At 37.5% G+C, this 27,650-nt stretch overlaps 1 protein-coding gene across 1 annotated transcript in view; it reads right to left on the bottom strand.

The window, feature by feature from the left end:
• Positions 1-27,650, bottom strand: part of LOC149303262 (WD repeat-containing and planar cell polarity effector protein fritz homolog) — an 81,351-nt gene that overhangs the window by 28,192 nt on the left and 25,509 nt on the right. The window contains exons 8-13 of the mRNA XM_089481407.1: positions 21,812-22,003; positions 19,155-19,758; positions 16,471-16,659; positions 13,592-13,715; positions 8,732-8,795; positions 3,145-3,247 (exon numbers count right to left, since the gene is read on the bottom strand). Coding sequence (XP_089337533.1) covers positions 3,145-3,247; positions 8,732-8,795; positions 13,592-13,715; positions 16,471-16,659; positions 19,155-19,758; positions 21,812-22,003 — 1,276 coding nt within the window. The remainder of the gene's footprint in view (positions 1-3,144; positions 3,248-8,731; positions 8,796-13,591; positions 13,716-16,470; positions 16,660-19,154; positions 19,759-21,811; positions 22,004-27,650) is intronic.

Genomic DNA, 27,650 nt, shown 5'->3' with positions numbered 1-27,650 from the left:
TTTTCTTTTAGCTTAGGAACTTCTACAGCACGTCTCCATCTAAATATATTGCAGTGAGGCTGACATTTTATTGGAGTATAGCAATAAAACTCCACTTTTTATTAATATACACGGTGCAAGTGGGAATAAAATGAACCTTTGTTAACCTTTTTATTCACTATAAAAGAGGAAAAAAATTAAAAAAAATTTCATTAGAGATAAACAAATAGTCCAAATGAATGCTGTTCCTATGTTCATGCTTGTAAGGGTGATTTTTTTTTTCTGATTAAATAACTAATATTAACATCACGGCACTTTATTACAAGCACTGACATTTGTAATGCAATTTCACACTAACCAGAATGATAGCACTTCACAGCACGCCTTTGAACTAGGTAGAATTTATCTGCTTTTTCTTGTTACAACAAGAATCCCTTATGGGTGAAAACTATTGATTTGAAGGTTAAATAAATTCATCTCACGGGGTCCATGTGTAATTTGATGGAAGTTGGCCTTGGGAATCTTTCTGACAATTTCTACATATTCTCTTCGCTGGCGTTTTTTGTTATCAAGAAATACCGTCAACTCATGGGAATTTTTTTTCTAAACTGTGGGATCATTATTAATTATAGGATTTCTTAATAGGTGATGCCATGTCAGTTTCTAGTGGCACGTTCAAGTGATGTTTAAATTAGCAATCTACGGTCAATTGAATGGAACAAACTTACTGTGTAGCACTCAGGGTTATAACTAGTGATCAGTGCTTTTTTCCCAGTGAGCTGAACTAAGAATTAGGCTATTAGTCCTGAAAATTTACATATTTTACTAGATTTGTCGTATGCTAAGAGTGAAATTTAAATATAAATCTCTGCTCAGAATTCCACATAACACCTTGCACCCTACATGAATAAAGCTCAAAAATAAATCACAGTATGGTGAAACCAAAAACACGTATGGCTAAAATCATTGATGGATGCCACCTAAAGGCTAAATTACAGTATATATATTACCATGTACGTTTTATATGCAGGCTAATGTAGGCACGGTTATGAAGGTGAGAAGGAAAACATTGGAATGAATTAGAAGTTTATGCCATTCCCAGGCTGGACTCTATTAGGTTGAACTTGATGGACGTGTGTCTTTTTTCAACCTGAATTACTGTGTTACTATGTTAGATGATAAAAGCACAATGTTTTCAAAATACAGCCGCGTTAAAGACTTATTGTACTGCACATAATGTGGAATTAGCATAGCTTGAATGGGAGATCCGTAAACCATTCTATCCTCAAACCAAGGGTCTTTCGAAATTTAGTTCTGTAAAAATATGGGTTGTCCAGTTGAATATTGGCAGCTTCGCTGTATCACCTGGCATTCCCATAGCAACACTTAAAAACCAGCAAAAGTGTCTAATGATTGAGTAATTAAAAAAAAAAGTGCCTAAAGCAAGAGGCTGCTGGCAACGTACATCCCGGCCAAACGTCCCGGTAATACGGCGATAACATATTTATCAGGCAGAATAGTCAAACAGGACTGTACAGAAGAACTAACGCATAGAGGATCCAGCCAAGTCCACAAAATGGAAATCATCACCCTATGGCTAAGTGTTAAAACAGTTAATGCCTTACGTGCTGAAATAAAATATGAAACACATGGACTTTATTCAGAAACGTATCCCTGGTTAATTTACATACCGGCAGAGGGAGAACTAATTAGATATGCTAGTTCTGACACATTTTCCCACATGGTTTGGCATCCTTCAAAAATAAAGTATAAAACATGGGCATTGTTGCTATTGCTTTTGTACCAATTGCATTTCTTATGGTTAATTATAACCATAAGAGCTTTTCATGCTTTTCCATGAAACAATTGTTACTTGTAGAACGGACCATCAATGAGACTGAAGGATTTCTTTATATGTTTGTTACTATAATTAAATTAATGTTACTATGGATAATAACTGGGATTTTGCTGTTGCCCACCACACTGTTTTAGATGCTAGCAGAAGCTTTCCTATATCAAAGGCCAAAAAGGCATGCATAAAACCTTAAATCACGGTAAGGCTGCCATGCGGTTATTGAGAAGCAGCTTTGCAAGTTTTTGCGTCCTCAGTGTTTTTATCATGGGGTTCTGTGACTGATTGGGAGGGTCTCGAAAAAGTAAAGTTACCCTGGTTTCTGCACCCCGCTAGGGATGGCCCTGGGACTGGGAACCATAAAATCAGCCATAACCAGCCTATATTTTAAGAGATCTCCAATGTCCCAAAACGAGCAGACTTTGCTGTAGATTTAGCTACATCCAATGGGCTAATATGGGTATATTTGTCATTGTATATATGTTTCTTCCCCATGGCACCAAAAATACTTGATTATAAATAAATTAGTAGGGGGCATAGGATTAATAAATTGGTTTGCAATGAAGTGTAAAGAGTAGGTAAAAGTGTGGGGACTTCCACTAATTGCGTCTCTTTATCTGTAGCCCCCTGAATAAATAGAGTTTAAGTAATCCAGTCCTGCTTTGTTTTGGCCACTATATATATTTTGACAGGCAAAAAGTTGTCTATGGTCATGATTGGCGGAAGATGAATATAGTCTGTATTTTACCGGGGGATCTCAAATGAATTTCCGTAGACAATTCCATTGGTTCCTACTGCAATATCACCACTTTCAAACTTTGCACCTGAGCCACATGGTACATGCAATGTCTCCTGAGAGCCCCAAGAAGAAGAAAGAAAGAAAATCCACAGGAAAAAGCTGCAGCTTAAGGTGCTGTTAAGATAAAACGGAACAGCTGAACAGTGTTAAAGGTCTTAAGTCACACAAAAATATCACAGTAACGATTTCCTTAATGAAATCCCCATGTCACGGTAGCAGACCTCAGATTTCTGGTGTAGTACCTTTAAAATAGCGCATTAAATGTAACCATTTTTGGTTTAACTTTTTAACCTTAATTTTATCCAATGTGTAAATGGTTGGTGTAAAGTTATTATAACTAGTCAAAGATCCCTAGGTAGTATCTAAAGCTTATTTATCCTCATCCTTTTTTTCCTTAGTTGCTAGCAAATAACCCCCTGCATCCACAACACTGCAACAGTACAGAGAAAAATATTGATTTAAGAAAAAGAGCAACAAAAAAAAAAGAAGCTTTTTAAACAGTATTAATTCTTACCGACTCCAGAGCTTATTGATTCTGCATCTATTTCCGTAGCCTTTTTCTTTGCCACTTTAGCCAGTGCCAATTCACCCTTATCTAGTGCAAGGTAATGGATGTCCTTTGGAAATAAAGCAAAATAAAAGATTAATCTAAAATGAATCTTGGAGACACAACAAAGAAGAATTTCAAAGAAAAGAAATCTTTTATTGTCCAGATCACAGAACACAGACAGGACCGATGAACCCACTGTTACATTTTAATTTTCTCAATCTTCATTCTTTCCCTATGCAAATGTATGATCTTAAGCACACCTTATCTCAAGCAAAGCAATCAAACACATTTGCTCCACTGAAAAAAGCCGACATTGTACTTGCCAGCTGATTCTGCAATTTTACCCCGGCGTTGGCCATTATTAATTTATTTTTTTAATTTTCGACAAAGAAACATAATAAGGCATTTCAGTATATACATATATATATATATATATATATATAAAACCCCAAAGGTCTTGTTTCAGGTTTCTATGTTACTTCATCACGTCGATGAAATTTAAATGGTAGAATAAAGAGTTTGCTGCGGTAACAATGAATGAGCAGGTTAAACCACACTTCTGATTAACAAACTTGCAGGGCCACATGTAAGTAGCATTATTCACTGCAGAAAGGCAGACACAAGGATAATGATGACGGAAACTAGGTGTGCAAGCCATCCCAGTCATCATTAACATTTCTGTGGTTAATATACTTTTATGGAAGTCAAATGATCGTTACGTCCCACTGCCGCTGCTAAGAATGTGTGATCTGGGACGTACAAATATATATTTTTTAAAATAAAATGTACAATAACCCCCCCCCCCCCAAAAACTTATGAGACACAGAATTTCCTTTGTCCCATTTCAGGTGCTGAGACGTTTAAGGGTTTTTCCGGTACAACTGTGATGTTTTATAGGAATATTTGCTGGGTCCACCCTTTGCCTTCCAAACGGCACCAATTCTTCTAGGTACACTCGCACACAGTTTTGCAAGTAACTCGGCAGGTAGGTTGTTCCACTAACCACAGTTCTTCTATGGATTTGGGTAGCTTCTGTTGCTTCTTCCCCCCTTTGCTGAAGATAGTTCTTAATGACTATGGCTGTATGTTTAGGGTTTTTGTCATGCTGCAGAATACAATTGGGGACAATCAGATGCTACAGCCAAATATTTCAAAGTTTGACTCATCAGTCCAAAACACCTGCTGCCATTTTCTGCACCCCAGTTCCTGTGTTTTCGTTAGTAGTTGAGTCGCTTGGCGTTGTTTCCAGGTCGGAGATATGGAAGCTTTTTGTTCGCAAGTCTTCCATGAAGACAACGTCTGACCAGACTTCTCGGGGGAATAGAAGAGTGTAATACCAGGGTCCCGCTGTTTTTTTTTGCCAATGTTGCGCTGGTGGCACTGTTGAACATCTACCGATTGTGATGGGAAATAAGTATTATGAGTCTTCATCTGCTGCACTAAGCTTCCCTCCCTGCCCGACCACTGCCTCTAATCTCCTCAACATTGTTTGTTTCTAAAGAGCTTGGAAAGAACATCTGGAATCTCCTGTCTGCCTTGCAATTTCTTTCTGGGCAAGACCTTGCGGATGCAGTATAACGACCGTGTGTCTCGTTGAGGTGCTCAGTTCATGGTGCATGACTTTAATCTGTCCTCACCAACCTTTCCTTTGGTAATGAGTTTGGCTGTTCCTCACCCAATTTCATTCATCCTGCACATCTGTTTCTTTTTCAGTTAATGTTTGTGTTTCAATCATTCAATATGACCAAAACTATGTGGACATCCCTAATATTTATATATATATATATATATATATATATATATATATATATATATATATATATATATGTTCCAATGACATAGGTGCCTAATTGGTGTAAGTGGTAAATAAAGGTAGAAAGAGTTATACAATTATAAAAATGAACATGATTAAAAAAAAAAATCAGAACATGAGCCAGAAGAAACCATGTGGTTCTTGATGGAAATGACAAAGTAAACTCTTAAGAGCAGAGAAACAAGAAGAGCAGTTCTGAGGGCAGGGCAACAAATGCCACGAATGTCACAACGATGAGCCACAGCTAAGCTGAGAATTTGTGAATGAGAAGGAAGCCAAGAGGTTATTCAGGGGGTAAAGAAAAAATTAAATCACAGTTAAGATATCACAACCAGTCTACTTTAACAGATGTCACATCAATACAATACACTATGCAAGAAAACAAGTATTTTCATGCAGGACTTGGTCCTTGGTGTCTATATAACTGTATGTGCCTTCCTTGCATGGACACAGATCTGGCAATACAAATTCACCATTGGGTGTCCATGAGAAGTGGTGCAGCGAAACATGGGCCAGAAAAAGCATGCAGCCTGAACAAATGATTGGTTACAATAAACCCAGGGCCCTTTATTACCACAGGTGAAGCCTTATTCATGCTACCTGTCAGTCTTCTCCAACCAGACACTGACGATCAGGGAGGGAGGGAAGGCAAGATACGAGACAATAAAGGCCAGATGACAAACTGTCAAATTCATGTTGTGGGAGAAAAGGTTAACAAAACCACTTAGAGTAAGAAAATAAATAAAGAATTTAAATAAAAGGGTGGTGCAGAAACAATAAGGGAGAGAACTTTTTTCCCAGGATATTCAGGATGCCCATGAGACTCAATGTTGCATAGATATCCTTTGCTTCTTAAGTATAATGTGTATAGATGATTAAGATCAAAGTTAAAGTAATAGGCTCTAACCTACAATTTGATCAAATTATGATCACCAGAGGGTGACATTTTGGATGGGTTTTGTTGTGTAGCAAATATTTTCTGAACAGCCCTATACCCAGCTAGGACTACTGCACTAGATCGTCTCATAAAAAGGATTCCTTTAACAAGAGGGACAGGCAAGGTAATATTTATCTATCTATATATACATACATACATACAAACACATTTATACAGTATACATATATAGCAATGGATACACCAGGTTTTTATCACCATCTCAGCCCCAACAAGGGACAAGACTTTATCCAGAGAACTTGCATAGTAGACACACAACTTTTAAATAGAAAGATACTTAGTGAGTGAAGAACACTAGATCCCCAACCAGCACCAGAGCACAAGAACATCTGTCGTACCTGGAAGTGTACAATACTGGGGCTGTACACATGGAAAACATGGCAACCAAAGTAAATAAACACCAATTAGTGTCATTTGGGAAAATGTGTTTCCCTAATGCACTCGTACACAAACAAAACCTCAGACAACACCAGAAACAATATATCTGAATCTAGCGAAACTGACAGACGTCTTCAAATAATCAATTACATGCGTAACGAAAAGGGTCATCCTTGTAATTTTTAAATCCAACAGTGTCCACAGGAACTGGAATTTACAGACTAATATCCATATCAACATATGAAAACGTCATCCCAATGGTAAATTATGGTGTATAATAGTGAATATATTATGAAAACGTCATCCCAATGGTAAATTATGGTGTATAATAGTGAATATATTATGAAAATATCATCCCAATGGTAAATTATGGTGGAGGGTTTATGGCTGCTTTGCTGTCTCAGGGCCTGGACAGGTTGCCATCACCGTGAGGACAATGAATTCCCAGGTTTTTGAAGATATCATATGGGATAATGTCAGGGTGTTTGTTCGCCAGCTGAAGTTGTGTAATGCAGCAGGACAATGATCCTAAACATGACAGTAAATCAACTATAGAATGGTTTCCAAAAGAAAATCCAAGGGTTCACTAACTTTTCCCACCAGCACTCTGAATGTTTAATGGATGCGTTCAATAAAGACATGAAAGATTATCATTGTTTGTGTGTTATTAATTTAAGGACATTGTGTATACTTGTGAATTAGATGTAGATCAAATGTCCTCATATGAACAATTAACGGAGAAAACCAGGTTATTCCGAAGGGTTCATTTAACTTTTTTTGCCGCTGTATATGTATGCCTGTCATACGAAACAATAACCTGATGAGAAAAACCTGCACGGGGTAGCCACAAAGCTATCCTGAATCTAAGACAAGGTCTGGGTCGCTGCCTCAGGAAAATAGGCAGACTAGATGGGCTGAATCAGTCTTGTAATCTATATTGAAGACAGAAACATAGGAAAAACAGAATTTGACGGCAGATAAGAATCATTGGTCCATAAATCGGTCCTTGGACTCGTCTTTTAGATTATGACCATGCAATGCATGAGTTTCCTTGCTGCATTACCTTTTAATCTACAATTATTACCATGATTTTCACATCCAAAGAGGATACTTAACAGAAAGATGCCAGTTTTGCAGTCACAATGCATAATAAATATATAGTCAAATATAGTTCTCTTGCAACCATTCCCCCCCCCCCTAGCCAAACGTTCCTTTGGACCACTATTCTACATGCCCTTCACAACCGATTGAAAGAAAAGGCAAAATGCCAATTGAATCTAACTGAATCTATAAATATAATCCAAACCAATATCAGCGGCCACTCTTTGAATAGAACGAGATAATCATATCTTTGGAGGCAGATGCATTTATCAGTGCTCTCCATTTTCTGCTAATTAAATGGTATAATATGCAGTACTTAGGTAATTAGAGCTCTATAAAAGACGCATCAAAAAGGGTTCACAAAACGTTTGTTTCGTGTAATTAGAGAGTGATTTCAAAACCAGTAAAGTAGGGGTTTCATGGTGCAATTTCACTTATAATTTAAACAGAGAGATCAAACCAGCAGGTTAAGTGACTTTATAGGATAAACACTATTAGCATTTACTGTTTAAGGCTTCATTGAAGACACAAGAATGACTTCATTATGCAAAACGGTAACGTAAACGAATCCATGAAAAGGTTTTGTAACGGTTTTCGTGCTATTGTTCTGCTGAAGACAATAGAACTGACTGTGTAGCAGTTCCATGCTGAGAGAGGAGGAAAGCAGGTTGGCATTGTCCACCTGACCTCACTGGGACATTGTGGTGCAAGGTCTCCTAAAACAAGGGCGTCATGCGGAGCCAAGCACAGAGGACTTTTAAATAGATGGTTAATTTTACTTTTGTGGCTAATTAAATGGGAGGGCAAAATAGGGGCTGAAATGTAAAACTTCTTGAACCCATGTTACAGCTTTGTTGTTCTAAAATGTACCCGCAGAAGCATTCATAATTTGTCACTTTTCATTGAGACTAAAGAGACATACTGGGAGGATTCAAGAGTCATGGGGCAAAGTCTAACCTTGCATCCTAAAAGCTCCAAATACTTTCAAGGCTTGGATTAGATACACTTAAGCTTATTATTGTGAAAGCTTCCATGTTTTAGTAATTAGAATCTAGAGATCAACAAAAAACACACAAATTATGGAGCTGTCTAATGGAAGGAAGGTTGGGATATATGTTTAATATGCTTGCGAGCAGGGCTCTCTCCACCAAATGTATCGGTTTGTCTTAGTCTGTCAATTCTTGTCTTGTCATATCCCTTGAATTTATGTATTGTATTAAGCGCTGCGTAAACTGTTGGCGCTATATAAATAAAGGATAATAATAATAATAATATGAAAAAACATCAGAATAATCTATACATACCATGAACAGGTCCCGTGCACCAATATCTACAGCAAGCAGGAATGCTTTCTCAAATCTTTGATATCTGCATGTAAAAACACAATTGTGTTGAAAATGTGTCACCATCTATATCCCAGCATCCCACAAACACTGCATTACATATATTACATGTATTTACACAGTATTAATAGATTCCGTAGTGCTACAGGGGAAATTAACAATAAGATTAATACAATTGGACAATAAAATTAACAAGATTCACTGCTACAGATGGAGAAGAGGACCCTATGAGCTTACAATCTATTACGAGGTCGAGGTGGAACGAGAGAGAAGGAGAGGGACTGCCTTGGGATAATTTGATTACAGCGAGGGCGATATGGAGAAGTGAGTGGAATGAAAATGGAAGGTGGGAAGGACAGCTGGTACGATAAACATTGAGGATATTAGGAAGAAACATTGCCTGTGCCTATAAAATATGACCAACAACATTTAGAAGATAAATCCCCTGTCATCATGTTTTTGAAGTTCATCGGGCTAGGGGCAAGCCATCCTTAGTAACCATAACCAGTACTTTTATCTGTTTCAGTGGTAACTCCTGAAGCATCCTGGTTGATGTTTATGGAATAGCTACACACATGCGCTTTTGTTTTGCTTTTTTAAACCAAGCTTACGATAAATGCCCGTAACCAGACCCACTTGACTGTATCACAACTGTACACCCCATACAAAAGTACTCAGGAAAAAATAACAAAAAAAGCAAGAGTTTGGGATTCGATATTTATTAACCTGGTGAGGATGTAAGTGGTTGTGGCTTTACATTCATTAAAATGACCACCAGAACAATGAAAAACAAGAAGATGATGTCATACACAGCTTGATTCATCTGGCAATGATGTGTGAAAAGGAATGTGCGCATCACCGCAAAAAATATAAAGGTCTTCATCAACTTAAAGAGGCAGTCACAGTTCAAGTGACACGAAGAGAACACAACAATAAAAGAATGTCAAGGCTAAGCATTTTAAAACAATATGTTTATCTGGTTGTGTAGATAAGGTATACAATAAACCTTGTTTTAGGGAGAAGACCCAGTACCTACATTTCAATGACTTAAAAGCATCAGAACAAAGTTGCCAGTTGGAACAATTACAAAAACTTTAATACCGACTTCCCTCTTCCTTTTGAGAAAAATGTAGTAACAACCCTTTACATTTAAAGAGACGTGAGAAGAGAAGAAGAACCCTGTTAGCTTTGTAAGCTTCAGATCCTACTACTGATATAAGCAGTTTGTCTATTCTTGTTTATTTTTGTGCCCTTATTTTTTAGCAATTGACGATGAACTTGCTAATTTAATGGATCCTAAAATGCCCTCAAAAGTGTCTTTAAAAATATCTATCCAAAGTTCACCTTTCTCCATGTTCTGATGTCACATCATCCACATGGTGGGCAGACAAAACAAGTTTTTTCTTAGTCTGCAAACAAAACACCATCGTGCCGATAGGAACGCTGCTTTGAGTGGTTTATGAAGTGACTTTTAGAACATTGTTAATTCTTTGTTGGTAAAGATAATGGAACACTGAGAAATCTGCGGTGAAAGAAATGGATCAAACTTTGAGAGAAGGTTGCAAATTAAACAAAAAAACTACTGCTATGGAAACCGAATGCCTCCACATGTAGACTCAGCTGTTACAGATACTATGGAAAGGCTTCTTAACTAGATCTAAAATGGTATCATTCGTGAAAAATAATTTCATTTATTTATCCTATTTTTAAATAATACTGGGAAAAACAGGATTTGAATATTTTTGAACATATGCACATTTCCCTATAATTCATACACAATAAGGACATTGCATAGAATGGGACAAAAAACAAATGATAACAGTTTATGTTAGCGATAGAAATTAATAAAAGGTGACTTCCAGTTGGGTTCAGCGCTAAGATCGAGTCTATTAATCAAAAACATATAATCCCTTTAAGCAACTTCAATGTGCCATTTTTTTTCTTCTTGTAATGTGCTGCTAGCTTTTCATAGTTTAACCCTTTTCTGCAAATTTTGTAATGTAAAGTACATCCAAAATGGGCTTAATCCAAGTACAACCATAACTGTGCAAAAAAAAAAAAGTAAACCTGATATTTTCTACCTAGGATGTCTTCAAAACAATAAAACCTAAAATGTAATCTGTGTTCTTTACAATCATATACATAGTCTGGATTCTAGACTAACACTATGTGTAAAGATGAATATATATATATATATATATATATATATATATATATATATATATATACACACACTGTAAAAGATTCTAACACATTTAACATCTCTTTTAACCCTAGTAATATGAAATGGACCATATATAATTATTGGTATAGGCAATAGTCAAAGATGTGTAATCATTGTTCATAAATAAATGATTATTAAGATATATTAATATGTTTCAATGATAGGCTTCAAGGTTTCCTTGACCTTAAGATATGGAATGAAGGATTTGCTGAACAGGCGTTCTATAGATAGGATAGTAACTTGCTAATGCATGGTATAGTTGTAACTCTAAAAGGGCATTACAGTATACGTACAGTGACTACCTAAAATAGGATTTCGACGTGTAAAGATCTTAGTGAGCATGTTTACCCAATTAGGTGAAGACCAATAGACTGACATCACTATCCAAGGCACATATAAGCTAGGCTTTTGTAAGACATGGAGAGGCATGGGAAGAGAGGTCGAGAGAAGATGTACTTGCCATCCACGGACTCTTCACGTCCCAACACTCCCTCCCTCCCTCCATCCTCAGGAATGCATAGGACAGATGTCATGAACTAAATTCCTCTCCAAGGTTTTGTAAGACTTGTTTCGTATTTTTGTTACCTACTTTTTATATTCGTCTATTTTTGTTTGTATTAAATGTTTCACCTTTGTTTGCATCTAAGTGACTCTGCCTATTTTTGACGCACATACATTTATATGTGTTCCAATTATTTGAAGTTTGTATTGGCCCGAATATATTTTATTACACACACACACATATACATTTTGACTGTTTTACTGAAAATGAATGACTTAAGTGTTTAGGGCATAAATAATCCATTAATTATGTAAAAATCATACTAATATTAGGCCTGATCATGCCAAGACATGGCAAAGAAGTAATACTTCTAGTAGTCCAATAAACATTTGGTTGGGACTTGTTCAGCAATCCTAAACTGGTTGTGTGATGGTAAGAAGCTCTTAACAGATTATCGGATAGATCACAGCAATTTTCCCTTCCTCTCATGCTGATCTTAATAATCTCACTTTATGAAGGGGTTGAGGCTTGTTAATAAATCTAGAATAATAATAAATAATCTAAAATTAAAAATATTAAATAATTAATACAATCCCATAAGGAGTATATTTTACAGTAATATTCTGTCTAGTGTTTTAGTTGCTTGGCATGAATGACTTGAAACTAATGGTATGAATTTTCTACACTTGATGGTTACGAAGACAAAAAAAAAAAATGCCCCGTCTGAAAATTATCACATGACTAAACATGAGTCTCGGAATAATTCCTTTTATCAAGTAGGGTGACTGAAGCTTGACTAAAAATGTTGGCAAAGCACCAGGTTGAAGATTTTATAATAGAAATAGATTACTAGTGGCTGACAAGAAACAAAATCGGTGTGAAAGGTTGGGGTGCTTACTGATCGTGGGCTTTCCTTTGTTCCATAATAAAATTCCCATCCAGAACTAATCATTTATATTGTAAGACATTTCAGTCAAATTAAAAGGTTACAATTCCTTAGAATAACTGGCACAGCCCTAATATTACAATAATATAACAGTAAATAATTAAAAGCATCTATGCCTTGTTAATTTCTATACACAAAACACACGGACATTATATTCCACATCTAGGAATAATACTATAGGCAATATATACAAGAAAATAGCTGATGCCCTATAAAACATAACTGGAACATTATATAGCGAAAACATCTGGCTGGCAGCTACTCCCAATTGCCAATATACACTAACACTCAGCAGCCTGTATATCACTATTAATACAAACTTTGGAGCTATTAATTATTATATTCCATGAAGATATTCCTCCCTTTCTCATATGTGATATTTTTTCTGTTATCTACATTTTCTATTGGATATGGTCAGCGTGGGAATGCTTTATTCCTGACTTTGTGATTGGACCTTCAGAAGACAGGAACCTATCAGACCCTTCAAATACACACCGGGCCGAAGTAGCGTTATATTCCTGAAGACCAAGTTACTTCTTACAGCTAAATAAACTGTGGCAATCTAAGCTGAAAGTGCCAGATCGCAGAAGCAAGGCAGGTTAATGCCTAATCAGTACCCACGTGGTTGACGGGGATCACCAGGTTAATTCAGGAAGGGGATTTAAACATGTATTGGGCAGGCTTAAGGCTATCCCAAATAGACAGAACTGGATTTTAGGATTTTATGGCAAGAAAAAAAAATGGCAGACTGGGAGGTCTAAATGGTTCTTAGACAGACTCTCCATGAAATATCTAAAAAACCTGGTTTCCAGTCAGGACAAAGAAAGATTATAGATGCAGTTGTTTACATAAATATGTATAAATATTGGCAGGACGCCCTCTTTTTTGAATGTCCTCTTTTTTGTACGGCCTCTAAACTATTATAGAGGATAGGACAAAGCAGAAAGAAAGGAGGAACCACCGAGTTAGAAAGACATGGAAGAGAGTATATAATAAATAACACAATACATATCATACTAGTTTCTTCACTGGTGACATACATAGCTATCTCTTCTGCAAACAGCATTTGTGTGTAAAATATATTTGCAAATGGACAAGCTTGGTGCAGAAATAGTGGTCAATTAGTCTGGAAACAAATGTAAATTTCACCTTAGAAGATGATGGAAAAATCTTCTAGCATAACGGCTTATTGGATCCCTATATTCCAAGATGGTGGTGTCCAAGAGCGGCCTTGTTGGGGAGTAGAAGGTTCCGAGGGCAGCCTCCAGCTGGGCTGGGGAGTTAAGAACACGGCAATGAGTGAGACACTCGGGGTCAATCAATAGAATCACTGCGGCTAGATACACTTCTACGTACTTACACATCTTCTCCATATTTTATACACTCCGAAACACAGCAACACTGAATGCAATAAATAAATATATAACATGTCTTTTACTAATTAACTTAACATTAGTATCTAATCTTAAAATAGCTATACACACCTAGGTATATATATTTATTTTAACAATAAACCATCCATGACAACATTTCAAGTGTTCAGGACACCTATGTTGGGGTGTGTGGCAAAAGGCGAGGATGAGGGGTGGGTAGAGGCATGGCAACCCACCACCTTACTGGAGAGCAACCTTGTGGCTCCCAGCCTCAGAAGATTGCAGAGAGGGCATGTGAGATTTGCAATAGCACAGAACTCTATTAATTCTACAGCTTCCCGGGCCAGTTAAGAAAGATCAACTGGCGTATGATCCCTGCTGCTTGCAGAAGAAGGACAGTACCCCAAAATGATATAGTAAATTAGATTTAGATGGATATAGTAAACTAGATCTGTGTTAAGCTAGTCCTGTGTATCAGACTGTTCAATATGCATAGCGTAGAACCAGTTACAAAAGACTGAAAAGAGTTATTAAACCATGGTCTCCATCCTGCTTCTGAACAGAATTATTGCGCTAAATACGGATCTACAAATATCACTATATTAAACGGTTATTCTTCCAAGAGAATTTTGGGTAAATGAACTGCAGTATGGAGCTCCTGACACATAATTTACACCTTCATTAGGCTAGTTAAGAAGTTAAAAGATTGGTAAATTAGCCTTTTTTCACAACGTCGCATGTAGGCGGCTCGATAAGATGAACTCTGGAACATACATATTTTTCAAAACAGCAGTCAATTTAGATTAAAACTGAATGCTATGCGGTTTTATTCCTCTCAGAGAACAAGGCTAACTCCCTTGCCGTCGCCGTTCTCCTGACAGCATGTTTTGTGTTGCTGAAATGTTCCGACCTACACGGAATAAGAGTCACTACTTCCATAGTTACACATTCATTAGAAAGCGCAGCTTGACGCTGACGGAGGAGGAAAAAAAAAAAGATCTCAAAGATAACAGTCACATCCCTCTAAATAAAAAGGACTCACTAGGTTCCACTAATAAAAAGAAAACAAATTACCATGCATTTCAAAATTGTTAGATTCAGACATAATAAGTCAGAGCCGAAAACAAGTGTGTTTGGATTTGAAGCTCCCATTGGTATTGTGTTTAGGAGAAAGGAGGAAAAAAAGCTATCATCTTTATAATAATCACTCCGCACGGAGAGTGCTTGAAAGAACACAGTGGGTATTAGCAATGACAACCTTCTGTTAGACTAGGTTTTAATGGCATATTTTTACCCGAGAAAATACAATCAATTTCCAAAGGGCATTTATGTTTAAATGAAATAGTTAGAGACAGAAAAAATAAAAAATAACTATATAGTGTCATGAGAATAGTAATTTATCCTGGCGGATCTGGGAAACTTTAGCAGATTTGGTTTTTAGGAGGAGAAGCCAGAGCTCCTTAACATTACTACTTTAATGCATTTTTGTCCATTTTCAAGGAAATAAAGAAATAAAAGGTGTACATTTTTACATTAATAAAGAAAGGATACATACTCTGTCTCCCAAAAACGTTAATCTTTAAGAGTAGGTTTGAAGTGACCGATTCATGGCATCGTTCTTGAGGCTGTTCCACCTACTATACTGAATTAAATTTTAATCCAAATGCAATATTACAAACATCATTCCTAATCACGCTGAATGTCCAAACCTTTCCCAGAAATGATTCTATAACTTTGCAGATTTCACTTTTTTCCAGCCACATGATCATGTGACACACAAGCAGGCACTGATAGGTTGTTTCCATAACACCTAATGGAATGGTACCCAATAGATTTTAACCAGGAACAGTAAGGAAGGACTGGTCCTTTACACGTTAAATAATATGAGAACATTTTTCAGTGATTATAGCCTCACTTTTAAATAGCACATCATATGAATTCACAGAAGGTATTATTAATCTGCTGGTTTGTCTACTTGTTCACTTTACTCAAAGTGATCAGATTAATATTGAAAGCTTTGTCTACAAACCAATTAATCAAAGGACAGAGATAAGGAAATAAAACCTTGGCTGATAAGGGCAGTAATGTGCCACAGCCTCATAATAATATTGTTCAGTAAAGAATAGGATGCATTGTTTTTCATGTGTAATGTGTTACAAGATTATGCCAATTTGTACATAAACAGTGCCCCAAACTCATTTCTATATACAGAGTCATGTCAGCTCCTAGAGGTTGTATAGTTATCCTAGCGGAATGCAGGCTTTCCCTGAAGGTTCTCCTGATCTGGATCCGGTTCCAGAGCAGAGCCATCAAGTAAAACAGCAGAGTGAGATGAAGGGAGTTTGGGAGCGAGATACTGTAGAGCTGCCGGGACAGGGGGGACCCTGACTTTATAAATGAGAGGTAGGAATGGGAGATCATTCAGACTTTGACTTCATTGTTCGCTAAATACATCTCCTGCCGCATGATATACTCACCACCAGTCAACTCCAGTGATGGCTCGGCAAGAGACCCCAACCCATGTACACGTGCAGAATGTGCACACACTGATTTCAATGAGCTAGTCTTCTTGCCTCTGATTGGCTAACACTAATATGTGTATGTGAGCTTGTCTGATCATAGGGAACATGAATAATAATAATACAGAAGTCCAACCTTCTCTCGCAGGAGTAAGTTTCTGCCTCAAGAGATGGTTCACAATGGCATTCATGCATGCGTAACACTGAGGTGCTCTGGTGTCCCAGTTCATACTGCAGAGTATACCGATAGCTTCATCTATCTCATCAAAGCGCAGGTATTGCGAGATTATCTCCATGGGGCCCAGTTGTCCTTTTGAAACGGCACCTGTAAAGGACACAAGCTTAGATATTTCTCAATATCCTAGCAAAATTTCAATTACATTTACTGATTCATTGTCAAAATATAAAATATAAAGAAGTAGGCGGGACAATTTGGAGATGAAGTAAGAGAGGTGCTTGCACCGTGGACAGTAGGGGAGATATGAGATGGTTGTAGAAGTGTTTAAAAGTGTTTAGAAAGATTGAGTATCAGCGTATGGTGGTTGGGTGGTCAGGGGTGAAAATACATTAATCGCATGCCGTCTTCTATTTACAGGTGTGTAACACAATTAACCATGCACAAAATTACAGGCGCCAGTACTGGCAGACAGTGATACCTGGGATACGACGCTAATACGTTCTAATAATTCCAGAGCGTCTCACAGTGACCACTTAGGTATGTATGTATGTATATATGTATGTTCAACCACAACCTCTACAATATATTTTCAAAATCGTCTGAAAATATTTCCTACCTGAAAAAAAGGTTCAGGTAAAATCTTGATGCTGAGATTATTACAAAAACATATAAATAGCCTGTGATGGAGAATAATGCGTTACTGTTCCAAGCGTACGATCACATTTCATGCCAAAGCACTATGAAGCAATGAGTCTGTTTTATACTCGCTTTCTGTAAGTGAATTTAGGATGACGCTGACAATGTATTAAAGGAGAGCTGCTGTGTAAGAACTTAGGTACGGCAACCACGTGATCATGGAGAACAGTGGGGTATCTGCAACTTAAATATAAATTAAATGCCGGTCTTATTTTTTTTCCCCGATTCATTATAAACAAAGAAATCTACGCATAAAATAGGTTACGCCGGACATTTTTTGTTGTTGTTGTTAAAGGGTCTTGTATGCTTTTTGAATAAATAATATGATCGTAACTTTAACATAAAGGCAGCCATTGGAACAATCTGTGCTGTAAAAATGACATTACATTTGTTTAATATCCCCAAAGCAATGATTTTTTTTCCCTTTAGTTTACTTGTTCATGGTGCTTGATCTCATTGGCAAAGACCAGAACCACAAACTCCGCAAAATAATAAGGGGAAGGATTTATTATTTATCAGTTGATGCATCCCCAGAAGTCAATTGATCTCATTAACATGAAGAGTCCGGTCATAGCACTGCTTAACCTTGTTAGCGTGACACAGAGGGAAAAAAAAAATCAGTAACGATCCCATAAAGTACATTCTGACTGACATAATGAATTAAAGGGGGGGGGGGACTGCGATCTTTCTTTTCATACAAGTGTGACAAATCTCAATGGTTGAGGTGAAGCATCCGACTCTTTAGAAGCTTGACCTTTTTGTTTTTTGGCTGGGGCACCTTCCAAGTGACCTGCTCGGGAAAAATAAAAAAGGGGACAGCCAACTCGCAGCCTAATTGATTTAAGAACAGAGCCTAGGGAGGCAGTCCAATTAAATTTACAAGACGGCAATTAGCTGTAAGGCCTCTAAATCCCTGCTCGGCGAGGACGCTGGCCTGAACGTGAACACAAATGTGCAGGAAAGAGAGAGCGTTATAAAGTATTATTATAAGCAGGGAAGCTGTTGTGAGAGGGGTCACAGGGGAGACACAAGAAAACACCAGGCCTACATTACCAAAGTGTTGTCCTCCTATCTGGTCGGCCGCAACCAGAGTGTTTTAAATTCTTCAAAAAATTATTTTTAACCAAATCTAGGAAAATCCTGCCATCAAGCTTCTCTTGGAATTCTAGTCTCTTTAGGACAAACAGTCAAAATGAGCTTCTTAAATCTTTATAACTAAAACCAAGAGAGTCTTTCAACAATGTGGACAACTTCTGCAGTGCTTTTTGTGTGAAATGACTCCAAAATATTAGAAATTTGTTGTTTGTGTCTCTATAAAGACGTTCTCCTGTCCCGCCCATGACGTCACTGGAGCGCGTTCCCGCCGGTTCTGTTCGGGAACAATAAAGTTGCGTGAGAGGCGCGCGCGCCCTCTAGCTGCAGCCACGGAAGAGGAGAGGACTGGACGCCATGCTGATGTGGTACCCGTGAGAAGCGGGTACTCCGGTGAGTCACTGCGGCGGGGTCTGTTCTGCGGACCCTGACAATAACCCAGTGAGGAATATGTATAAAATGACGTAGTGGTAAATGTGGTGCTGTCTCCATAGCAACCAAGCATTATGTCCAATCAAATCATCATACCGATTACTCCAAGTTTCACCATCTTGGACCTGAATCACCCTGACCCCAAATCCGGCATTCTATGCAGAGGAAAATCCTATAATTACATTCACTCTTATTCATGGATGCCAGATTTATGCGTTTGCACAGCTGTGGTCAATAATTCAGTAGACCACTAAACATTTACCTACAGGAAAAATAGCTATTCCTAACATACATGTGCTTTCAAATGAAAATACCAAAAATGGAAATACCATATCAAACATCACATATAAAATCTTCACAAAAAGCTCTGGCTGCTAAGTGAATGGAGATTAAGTGCACAGAAGGGCATGGGTGATACTCACCTAGTTTAAATCGAAGCACTCCTAATGGTCCACCATCAAACCTCAGAAATAACAGATTGTGGATGTCGGCATTGTCAGCACATGACGGGTATGGAACAGTCCACTGCATCTCGGCCAGGCTGCTGGACACATCAAACTGTTTACTGCATTGGAGAGTAGATTTAGGCAAAACATCTTCAGCCAGAAGTTGGACACGCAGAGGTGACAAAGCCATGTCAAAGATTTGCAGTTCTCCCTGATTGCTGCTAACCACAAATATACTTCCAGAGGGATGCCACCTTATAAGCAAAGGTAATAACTCTGCTTGGACTACAAGAGTCATTCTGCGATGGGCTTCATACAGGATTAAAGAAGAGTCTTCGCAACCAACAACCAGTTTGTCCTCAGCGACGTTTCTGCAGCAGCTGATGGCTTTGGACTTTAGAGGAATTCTGGTGACTGATACACACTGAATCCTGTTCCTGACACATTCATATATGCAGCTGTCAGCCATGGGCTCTTTGTCTGAATTCACTGAGTGCTCCACTGTATAGACCTGATAAGGCTGGTTAATGCTAAAGCCAGCGTCTAGCAGATCTCCTTCTGTACTGATGAAACTCAAAACCTGAAAAAGAACCACAAAATCTGATGTGTACTAGGTCAAATAAAATAAAAGCTTTATTGATGTGGAAACCTCAAATATTTCATACAAAATTTTACAATGACCGACACAAAAAGCATTATCTTTTATTTATATAGCACCAACAATTTTCGCAGAGCTTCTTACATTATACTTATTTAAGGGTCCTGACAAAATTAGGATTGGAAGACAAAGACAAATCGATAAATTAGGTAAAGTGGTCCTGCTCGTAGTAAAACCCCCAGCTAAGGAAGCCTATTAACTGGACAAGTTACACTTTTAGCCAGTGGAGTTTTCAGTTATTGGGCCAACACAGTTATATGAGCTTTCAGGACCGAAGAGGTATCTTCTTCAGGCCAGAAGAAGAGTTCTCTGAGAAAAGACCTCTAAACTCATGCAACTTTACATCTTTTTCTATGCTGGACCGATAAAAATCTATTGACTTCCAATAAAGATTCCATTTTCTCTTGGCCTAATATAGCAATATGCACATTGGCATATATTTTTTTTCAAATGTCTTAGTAGGGAAGTCCTGATTTGTAGCCAGTGTTCTTCACCGGGATTAACCGGAATCTACTGGTTGGAGAGGACCTCTGGACATAAGTTTACGCACTTACTACTAAACCTTCAGCTTGAAGAGAAGTAGTTATTTACATACATGTATATATACAGATCTATATTGTTACATGTGGACTTCATCAAATCTGTGTAACATCTAAATCATATTGCAAAATAAATTATTCCCAAAGTCTAAGGCGCGTGTGGTGTTTTAGGTTCATAAGGGGTAAATAAAGATCTACAACTGCTATTTTTAAATGCAATTAAGAAGACAGAAACATGCGCAATTCCTTGCTTGGAGATTTGAGGTAGAATAATATTAGATATTTGCAAAGCTGGATAGCTGAGATGTCTGAAATCACAAAGGACTTCATTTGGGGAAAAAGCGATTTAATCATTTATTTTAATTACCTCTTCCTTGGGATACTGCCACAGGATAAGGCTCGTGTTCCAAAGAACTACACTGTGCTTTTCAACAGTACCATGTTAACACGTGCATTAGTCTCTTTGATGTAGTAGGACATAAGGGAGTGTTCTTCCAAGCAAAATTACAGAGAAAATAAATCATACTCTAGCTCTACAGTCCAAATAGAGTGGCTACGTTCCAATTTTTTAAGAAAGGGAGATTCTACCTCGGAATGACACATTTCATTGTATTGCAATGCAATTTTTTTTTTAAATCAAAATGATTTATAATCAATATAGCAATATAGCCAAACACAAATGTCGGTCCTTGCACAGGTGTTACAGAAATGGACAATGCCAAACACCAACAATAATTGTAATAGTATTGATGATTTTAACATCAGAAACATACAATACATTTTTCTAATGCGGCATATCTTTCACTGACAAACTTATTGGTTATTGGGTAATTAAGGTTTGAGGTTAACATACCAAAGGCTCTATTCTAACACATCACGGCCCTGGGTACTGGTTCACAAGAATTACAAGTAAGGAGCCTACAGATGTTCAGCGGCTGTTGGACAGCTAGGTTTAGAGACATGACTTAAAACTAGCTATGCTAGCTGGAGCAAATAGATCTCTCTGCGGAATTTGCTATAAAGCCACCCATTTGTACGCGTTCTGTAAGGCAGGACCATTATTCACTGTTTATATCGCTTCTGAGAGCATTCAATTTTTTCCTATCTGTACTTCACCACCAGAGCTAGCAAACAAGCAACTAGTCCTTGTCTTATATAATTCTAACACTAAAGGTATTAAATCATACATTGTTATATGTTAGATGTGCTGTTCTAATGACCACCAATAGTACTAGTACTGCTCACCCTTCTTCCTCTAACACTGATGTCTGCTCAAACTCTGATGTCAGAGTACATGCCCTTGTACTCTATTCTCTCCATGATTATGATAACCTTGATGAATCCTACAACCACAGGCTCATCATCAATTAATCACTTATTGAGAATTCTTTACGCAGGATCAATCCATTATATTTATCGTTAATAAAAACACTTACCTCAAGTCTGTTTAGGGTGCATCCTAAAAGGACTATGTTGGCTCTGTCCCTCTCGCTTGAAACTGGAGACCAAGGCCAGACATCGTCAGCTGGCATTGGCCAATAGCAAATAGCGAGATCCTGCATGCAGTTGATAGCAAGATGGCGGTACAAGTGTCTCACCTTTGGCCCGGGAATATCAATATATGAAATCTGTTAATAGATCGACAAACAAATTTGTAAACATCATATTGAACTAAATTCATTGCTCAACTAAAAGCTGTTTTAGCTACAGCCGTAGAAATGTTCTCATTCCAAGCGCAGTTCAACCTATGCTACTGAATTTAAGACATTATACATCTCATTAATAGTTTTACTTACTGCCAAAATCTTTCAAATCATTATTTAATCATGTAAGATCAATCATAGTTTTCAACATCATCCTTAATGTGGACCAAACCACTTTACAATTATAATAAGCACTTCTTCATTGAACGCCACAAAAGATGAAACAGCCAGAGCATTAGAGGACAGTGATAACTGGTCTTACTGGAGTACATGATGCATCTTTACACAGACAAATTTAAACTTTTGAGGGCCACAGGTTTCTCTTGTTTCTGCCATCAAACATCATGGGCATCTCGCCCCTAACCCAAACTCCTCAGCAGCACGTCACCCACCTTAACAATGGAATCAGGCGATACGTTCTGGATTCGACATATTAAGTTCAGGATTCTAAATGGAATGACCAACATGAAATCATTTTGGGGTCTGTTTACTAAGAAGTTGCATGATCAATTGACTGAAGAAGCAATGGAGCATGCGATGGGGTTGGGGGTATACTGAGACCTATACCCCAAAAGGCTTATTTATGACCGCTCGATCCGCTGTGCACATGGGGGAGGTAGTGGGTGTCATCTTTCCTTAGTAAATGGGGCTGCTTGCGTTTTCGTATCATCTCCTGCAGTCCGGTGTATGTGAATTGTAATTCTTTTTTTACAGCTGCAAATGAGACTTGGCTTGAATTTGCAAGTTGTATCTGGTTTTTCTTTCTTCTTCCACTCCCCCCCCCCTCTCTCTGGTTTGGTGTTTTTGGATTATGTTTTTATATTTGCTTTGGTTTATAAAATAAAATGATGACGCTACCTTTAGTTTTGATAAATAAATGTACCGACAGTAATAGCTGTCATTTCCCTCTTAACCAGCATTTGGTGGGTCTCAGGAAGATGGATCAATTGACGTTCAAAAAAGAGCTACCTGTTGGCTATGCCTGTTCTAGATTTTGACAATTCCGTGCAAAAACTACTTGCTTGAATGTATTTTTTAATTAAAAAGAAGATGTTTAGAAGGAAAGCACAGAAAAAATAAAATATAAAAAAATGATACATTTTTCTGTTTTTCAAAGTTTTATCTTAAGATTGCTTTTGCTGCTGCTGTTTTATTAAATAACATATCTTATCTTTTTTCTGTAGGGAGATACTTATCAAAATCGGATGAGAAATATAAATAAATTGATTGCTGGATGTCTACTGCGTTCTTCCGAAATAGTGACAGAGGACCAACATACAGTCCCCCAGGGTCATCGTACGAGTCTGCATCCCCAATGCTGGACAAACAACACATTAGAAATAAAATTATGGGTTTTTTTTTTTTTTTAGCTTGACAACCAAAAAAAGGAAAGCACATCTCCAATACATATTAAGGAATTTATATACAAAAGTGGAATAAAAATTCTATATCAATTTTATTTTGGTCTTTGTGTTCAACATCTGCATAGATGCACGCACACAAGCGTTCTCCTCACTCGGGGAAGGATGAGGATTAACTTGAAAAGAAGGAATTTACTTCAACGACTCCAATCAATACTAAAATGTAGAGTCATGGTTGCCTGACAAGAGACGACCTACACGAAGGATTTGAATCTGCTCATTTTAAATGGCAAGGACCAAGATGCGGCCGGTGAAAAGCGACCGCTTCGGTCATATCGCCAGACGTTAAAAAACGTTATACTATTTAAAAGCAAAGCGGCGACTTCTCTCCCCATTCCTCGCGAAATTAAAGGACACAGACACAAATATCCACTTTGTAGCTGAATGTATTTCTTTCTGCATAATGTGGATGAGCTACAGCTTCATGCGTAAAAGTTTATGCAGCTCTTGAGAATTGTGCCTCTATTTCTTAGGAAGGGATTTGCTGAATTTATTATTCAAACTATGTTATTTTGGAGCATGGTTATTTGAAAACATGAGCAGCGCACCATCTGCGTGACACATGCCAAAGCAAATATAGATTGCATTGCATTTCTGCCCAAGGAATTAAAGGAAGGTTGATAGTTTGAAGGGAATACACATATATATATTTATATAATATATTTTGCCGTTGCTGGTCAGCAATAATCGAAGCACTTTCTAGGGATTAAGCACATGGCTAAGCTTACTGGACCAGACACTAGCAAAGGGCAGGGGGTCTTCTTATCGGAGAAATGCTTCTGGAGCCATCCTCACTACAGGATAGATTGCTTTCATATTCCTGTCTGCAAAGCAACAAAGGATGGAAGTAATGCGATAATACCAGAGTGCATGGCTGTTAAAAACCCGCTGCATTTATGTATTGTATTTAGTAAATCAGACTCATCCAAATTGTGATTTTGCCACTCAACCGACGTCATTAAAATCAAGGTTAATGCGTAGATAATCCTCGCGACTTTCTGATATAGATGATAAGAGCTCTCATTTGCATGGCCATAGCAAGGCTGACCTTATGTGTTAAATATACAGGATAAGATAAACCGTGTAGCTATCTATTCTTTTACATGGAAAAGAGTATTATGTCAGCCACGACTCTTCTTTACTGGTAATCATGGTGTAACCAAATCCCCCATGCATGCAGCTGAAATGCCATGGTAAGGAAGATGCGTGCGATACATCGAGCCTCTCCGCTGGCATCAACATCCAGAACTCGAGTATTCTGCATCTCCCAGCTCCCATGTAAAGACATACAGACATGTTGTGGTAAATCATAGTTTATATGAAAGCATTATTTTTATTGATGCATCTCCTTGCAAATGTTTTTTTCTAGAAATCTAAAACCAAACCAACTTTATATCCAGGCACGTTTCAACATGCCATTGAGTACAGCTGTAAGGGCTAAACCGCTGCATTACTGGAATTATCACCCACTTTACGTTGAGGGAAACACAAGAATTCCCTGATCTGTTGTGGCCATAAATGACCAATACACTTGATTAAACGAAGAGTATCACGTGGGGGAAGCTGTTGTGTTTCACACACTGAATTTCCCTGGAAATTCCCCCCACATTAAAATGGCACCACACTAAAAAAAAAAATAAAAAAAATAGAATCTCATTTTTTTTTTTTCTATACAAGGTGGTCCATCATCCATGGTACCCGACCATCCAAGCATGACATGTGACACTCTGCGTCAGAAAGTGCATGGTTTAATAGTGGGCCACCCTTCATCATTTACTATGCAAAACAGTAATGACTTCCAGTACAGACTGACATACGAATAGAAACAACAAGATTTTTAATTAAAAAAAATGGTATATTGTGCAATATTTCAGCATCTTAGTCATATATACAGACAAAAAGAGGCATAAAGCCTGAAAAAACGGTGGGAGGTGGATGTACACCTAAGTTTAATACGTTACAATTTCTCAAACATTATTGTGTCGGTATACACATTTGTAAGATGTGAAGGATGGGAACATACTTCGGGTGTGAGCAGCACCCCTGTAGCCAGGAGCAGCAAAGGCGAGGGGCTTCAGAAGTAGCAGTGTTCCTCATAGAAATGTGATGACGGGGGGATTCCTTTCCCAGATCAAAATGAAAAAGCACGGGCCAGGTAAATAGAGCAGAAAATGGTAGAAGTCAATGGGCACAGAGATATAGAAGAATTCTTTACAATCTGTGTACAGTTCACTGTAAAGGTACACTACTCAATTGTATATTATTTATTTTTAAAACGAATTATAAATCCATTATTAGGTAATGATATTACAATCCAATAAAAATAGGAAATTTTAAAGCCAGCCCATACTGGCACACTTTCCCTGTAACAAAAATTTCCAGGAAAGGTCATTATATTGATCGTTTATTTTTGCATGCTGTGAGCCCCTCTTTAAGATGCAGATTTTAAAGAATGTATTCATTGACAAACATGCCTAAATGTGATATATACGGTATATATATATATATATTTACACATACATATGCACACACATACATAAACATAGATCACACGCACAAAATGTCTTTGATGAACCCCATTTCATAATTTCGTAATTTTAAGTCCACATTTACAAAATGAAGTGGCTAATTATCAAGTACAAATGTATCATTGGGTAGCCAACATGCATTTCCAAACAGAGACTCCTGCAGGGAAGCCTATGGTGCACCATCTGCGGAGATCATTACGTCCCCACCGTGGTGCGTTCCCTGCTCGGAACTCATATGGTTCCCATTGTCAGAGACTCGTTTTAAACCGGCGGCTGCTTCACTGATAAACCTTTCCAAACTCACCACTGAGCAACATCTGTTGCTCTTCTGCCATATAAATTCCAGCTTCGGTAGTGTCGGTTACCAAGACGTGTAGAGCTCCTTGTCATCTTAGCTTGATGCTAATGGTATTTTTAGATCCTTACGGTTTCTATACAATATTTATTCTAGTTACAGGTTAATAAAGGTGAAGTCCCAAGTTGAAAAATTATAAGAAATTGAAAAGTCTCAACAAATCCAATGATTCAAGGAATTTATGAACAATATTCACCGGAGGGATACATTTAAAAAACTGTTTATTTCGGCAAATTAAAAGTATGTAAGTCTTGCCACTTGGGCTTTACAATAAACAATAATTTAGGTTAGCTTGAGGATATCTACTTTAGTTTTATTCCATCTATACCAAGCCTATTCACAGGCCTGTATTTTCTAGTTTCCTACGAGGACTTTTACGGTTTATTTTTAAGGGGTTTGATGGACCTGCTCTATTTTCAATACTAACAACGGTAAAAAATAAATAAATAGATGTTTACAAGTACAGTACCATTAAAATGAACAAGGACATTTCTAGCTGTAACATAATTAATTTGCCAATGGCCAATTAGACTTTTTTTTTTTAAATTAAACTTGGATTAGCGAACACAGCGTGCCATTGGAACACAGGAGTAATGGGCGTTATAAAGGGCCTCTGTACGACTATGAAGATATTTCATTAAAATCAGCTGCTACCAAAGTCATTTTAACATTAACACCATCTGCTCTGAATTTCTGATCTATTTCATGTTATTTAATTTGCAAAATATGCTTTCCAAAAAGGACATTTCAATGTGACCCCAAACTTTTGAACGGTAGCGTGTATTCATGGGTTTTTACAAACATTTACAATGTGTGTGTGTGTGTGTGTGTATCTATATATATATATATATATATATATATAGATAGATAGATAGATACACACACACATTATATATATATATATATATATACACACATACATCTAGGCCACTTTTAACCCCTTAAGGACCGGGCTCATTTTTCGTTTTGTACCCTGTGGGACCGAGGCTGTTTTGACACTTTTGTGGTGCTTGTGTTCAGCTGTAATTTTCTCCTCACCCATTTAGTGTACCCACATAAGTTATATATTGTTTTTTTCAGGACAAGATGGGCTTTCTTCAGATACCATTATTTTGATCGTATCATCTTATTTACTATAAAAAAAATTAAAAAAACATGGTGAAAAATTGAAAAAAAAATACATTTTATGACTTTTATTTGAAAAATCTTTTACTCACCTAAAAAAGCAAGTAAAAAAACTAGCTAAATAGATTCTACTACTTGTCCTG

The sequence above is a fragment of the Sceloporus occidentalis genome, unplaced genomic scaffold, assembly GCF_023333645.1.
Source record: "Sceloporus occidentalis isolate IW3139 unplaced genomic scaffold, rSceOcc1.0.p SCAF_15, whole genome shotgun sequence".
Classification (NCBI taxonomy): Eukaryota; Metazoa; Chordata; class Lepidosauria; order Squamata; family Phrynosomatidae; genus Sceloporus; species Sceloporus occidentalis.
Note: the sequence above shows the minus strand (reverse complement) of the source record. Positions and strands in the feature narration are given on the sequence as shown.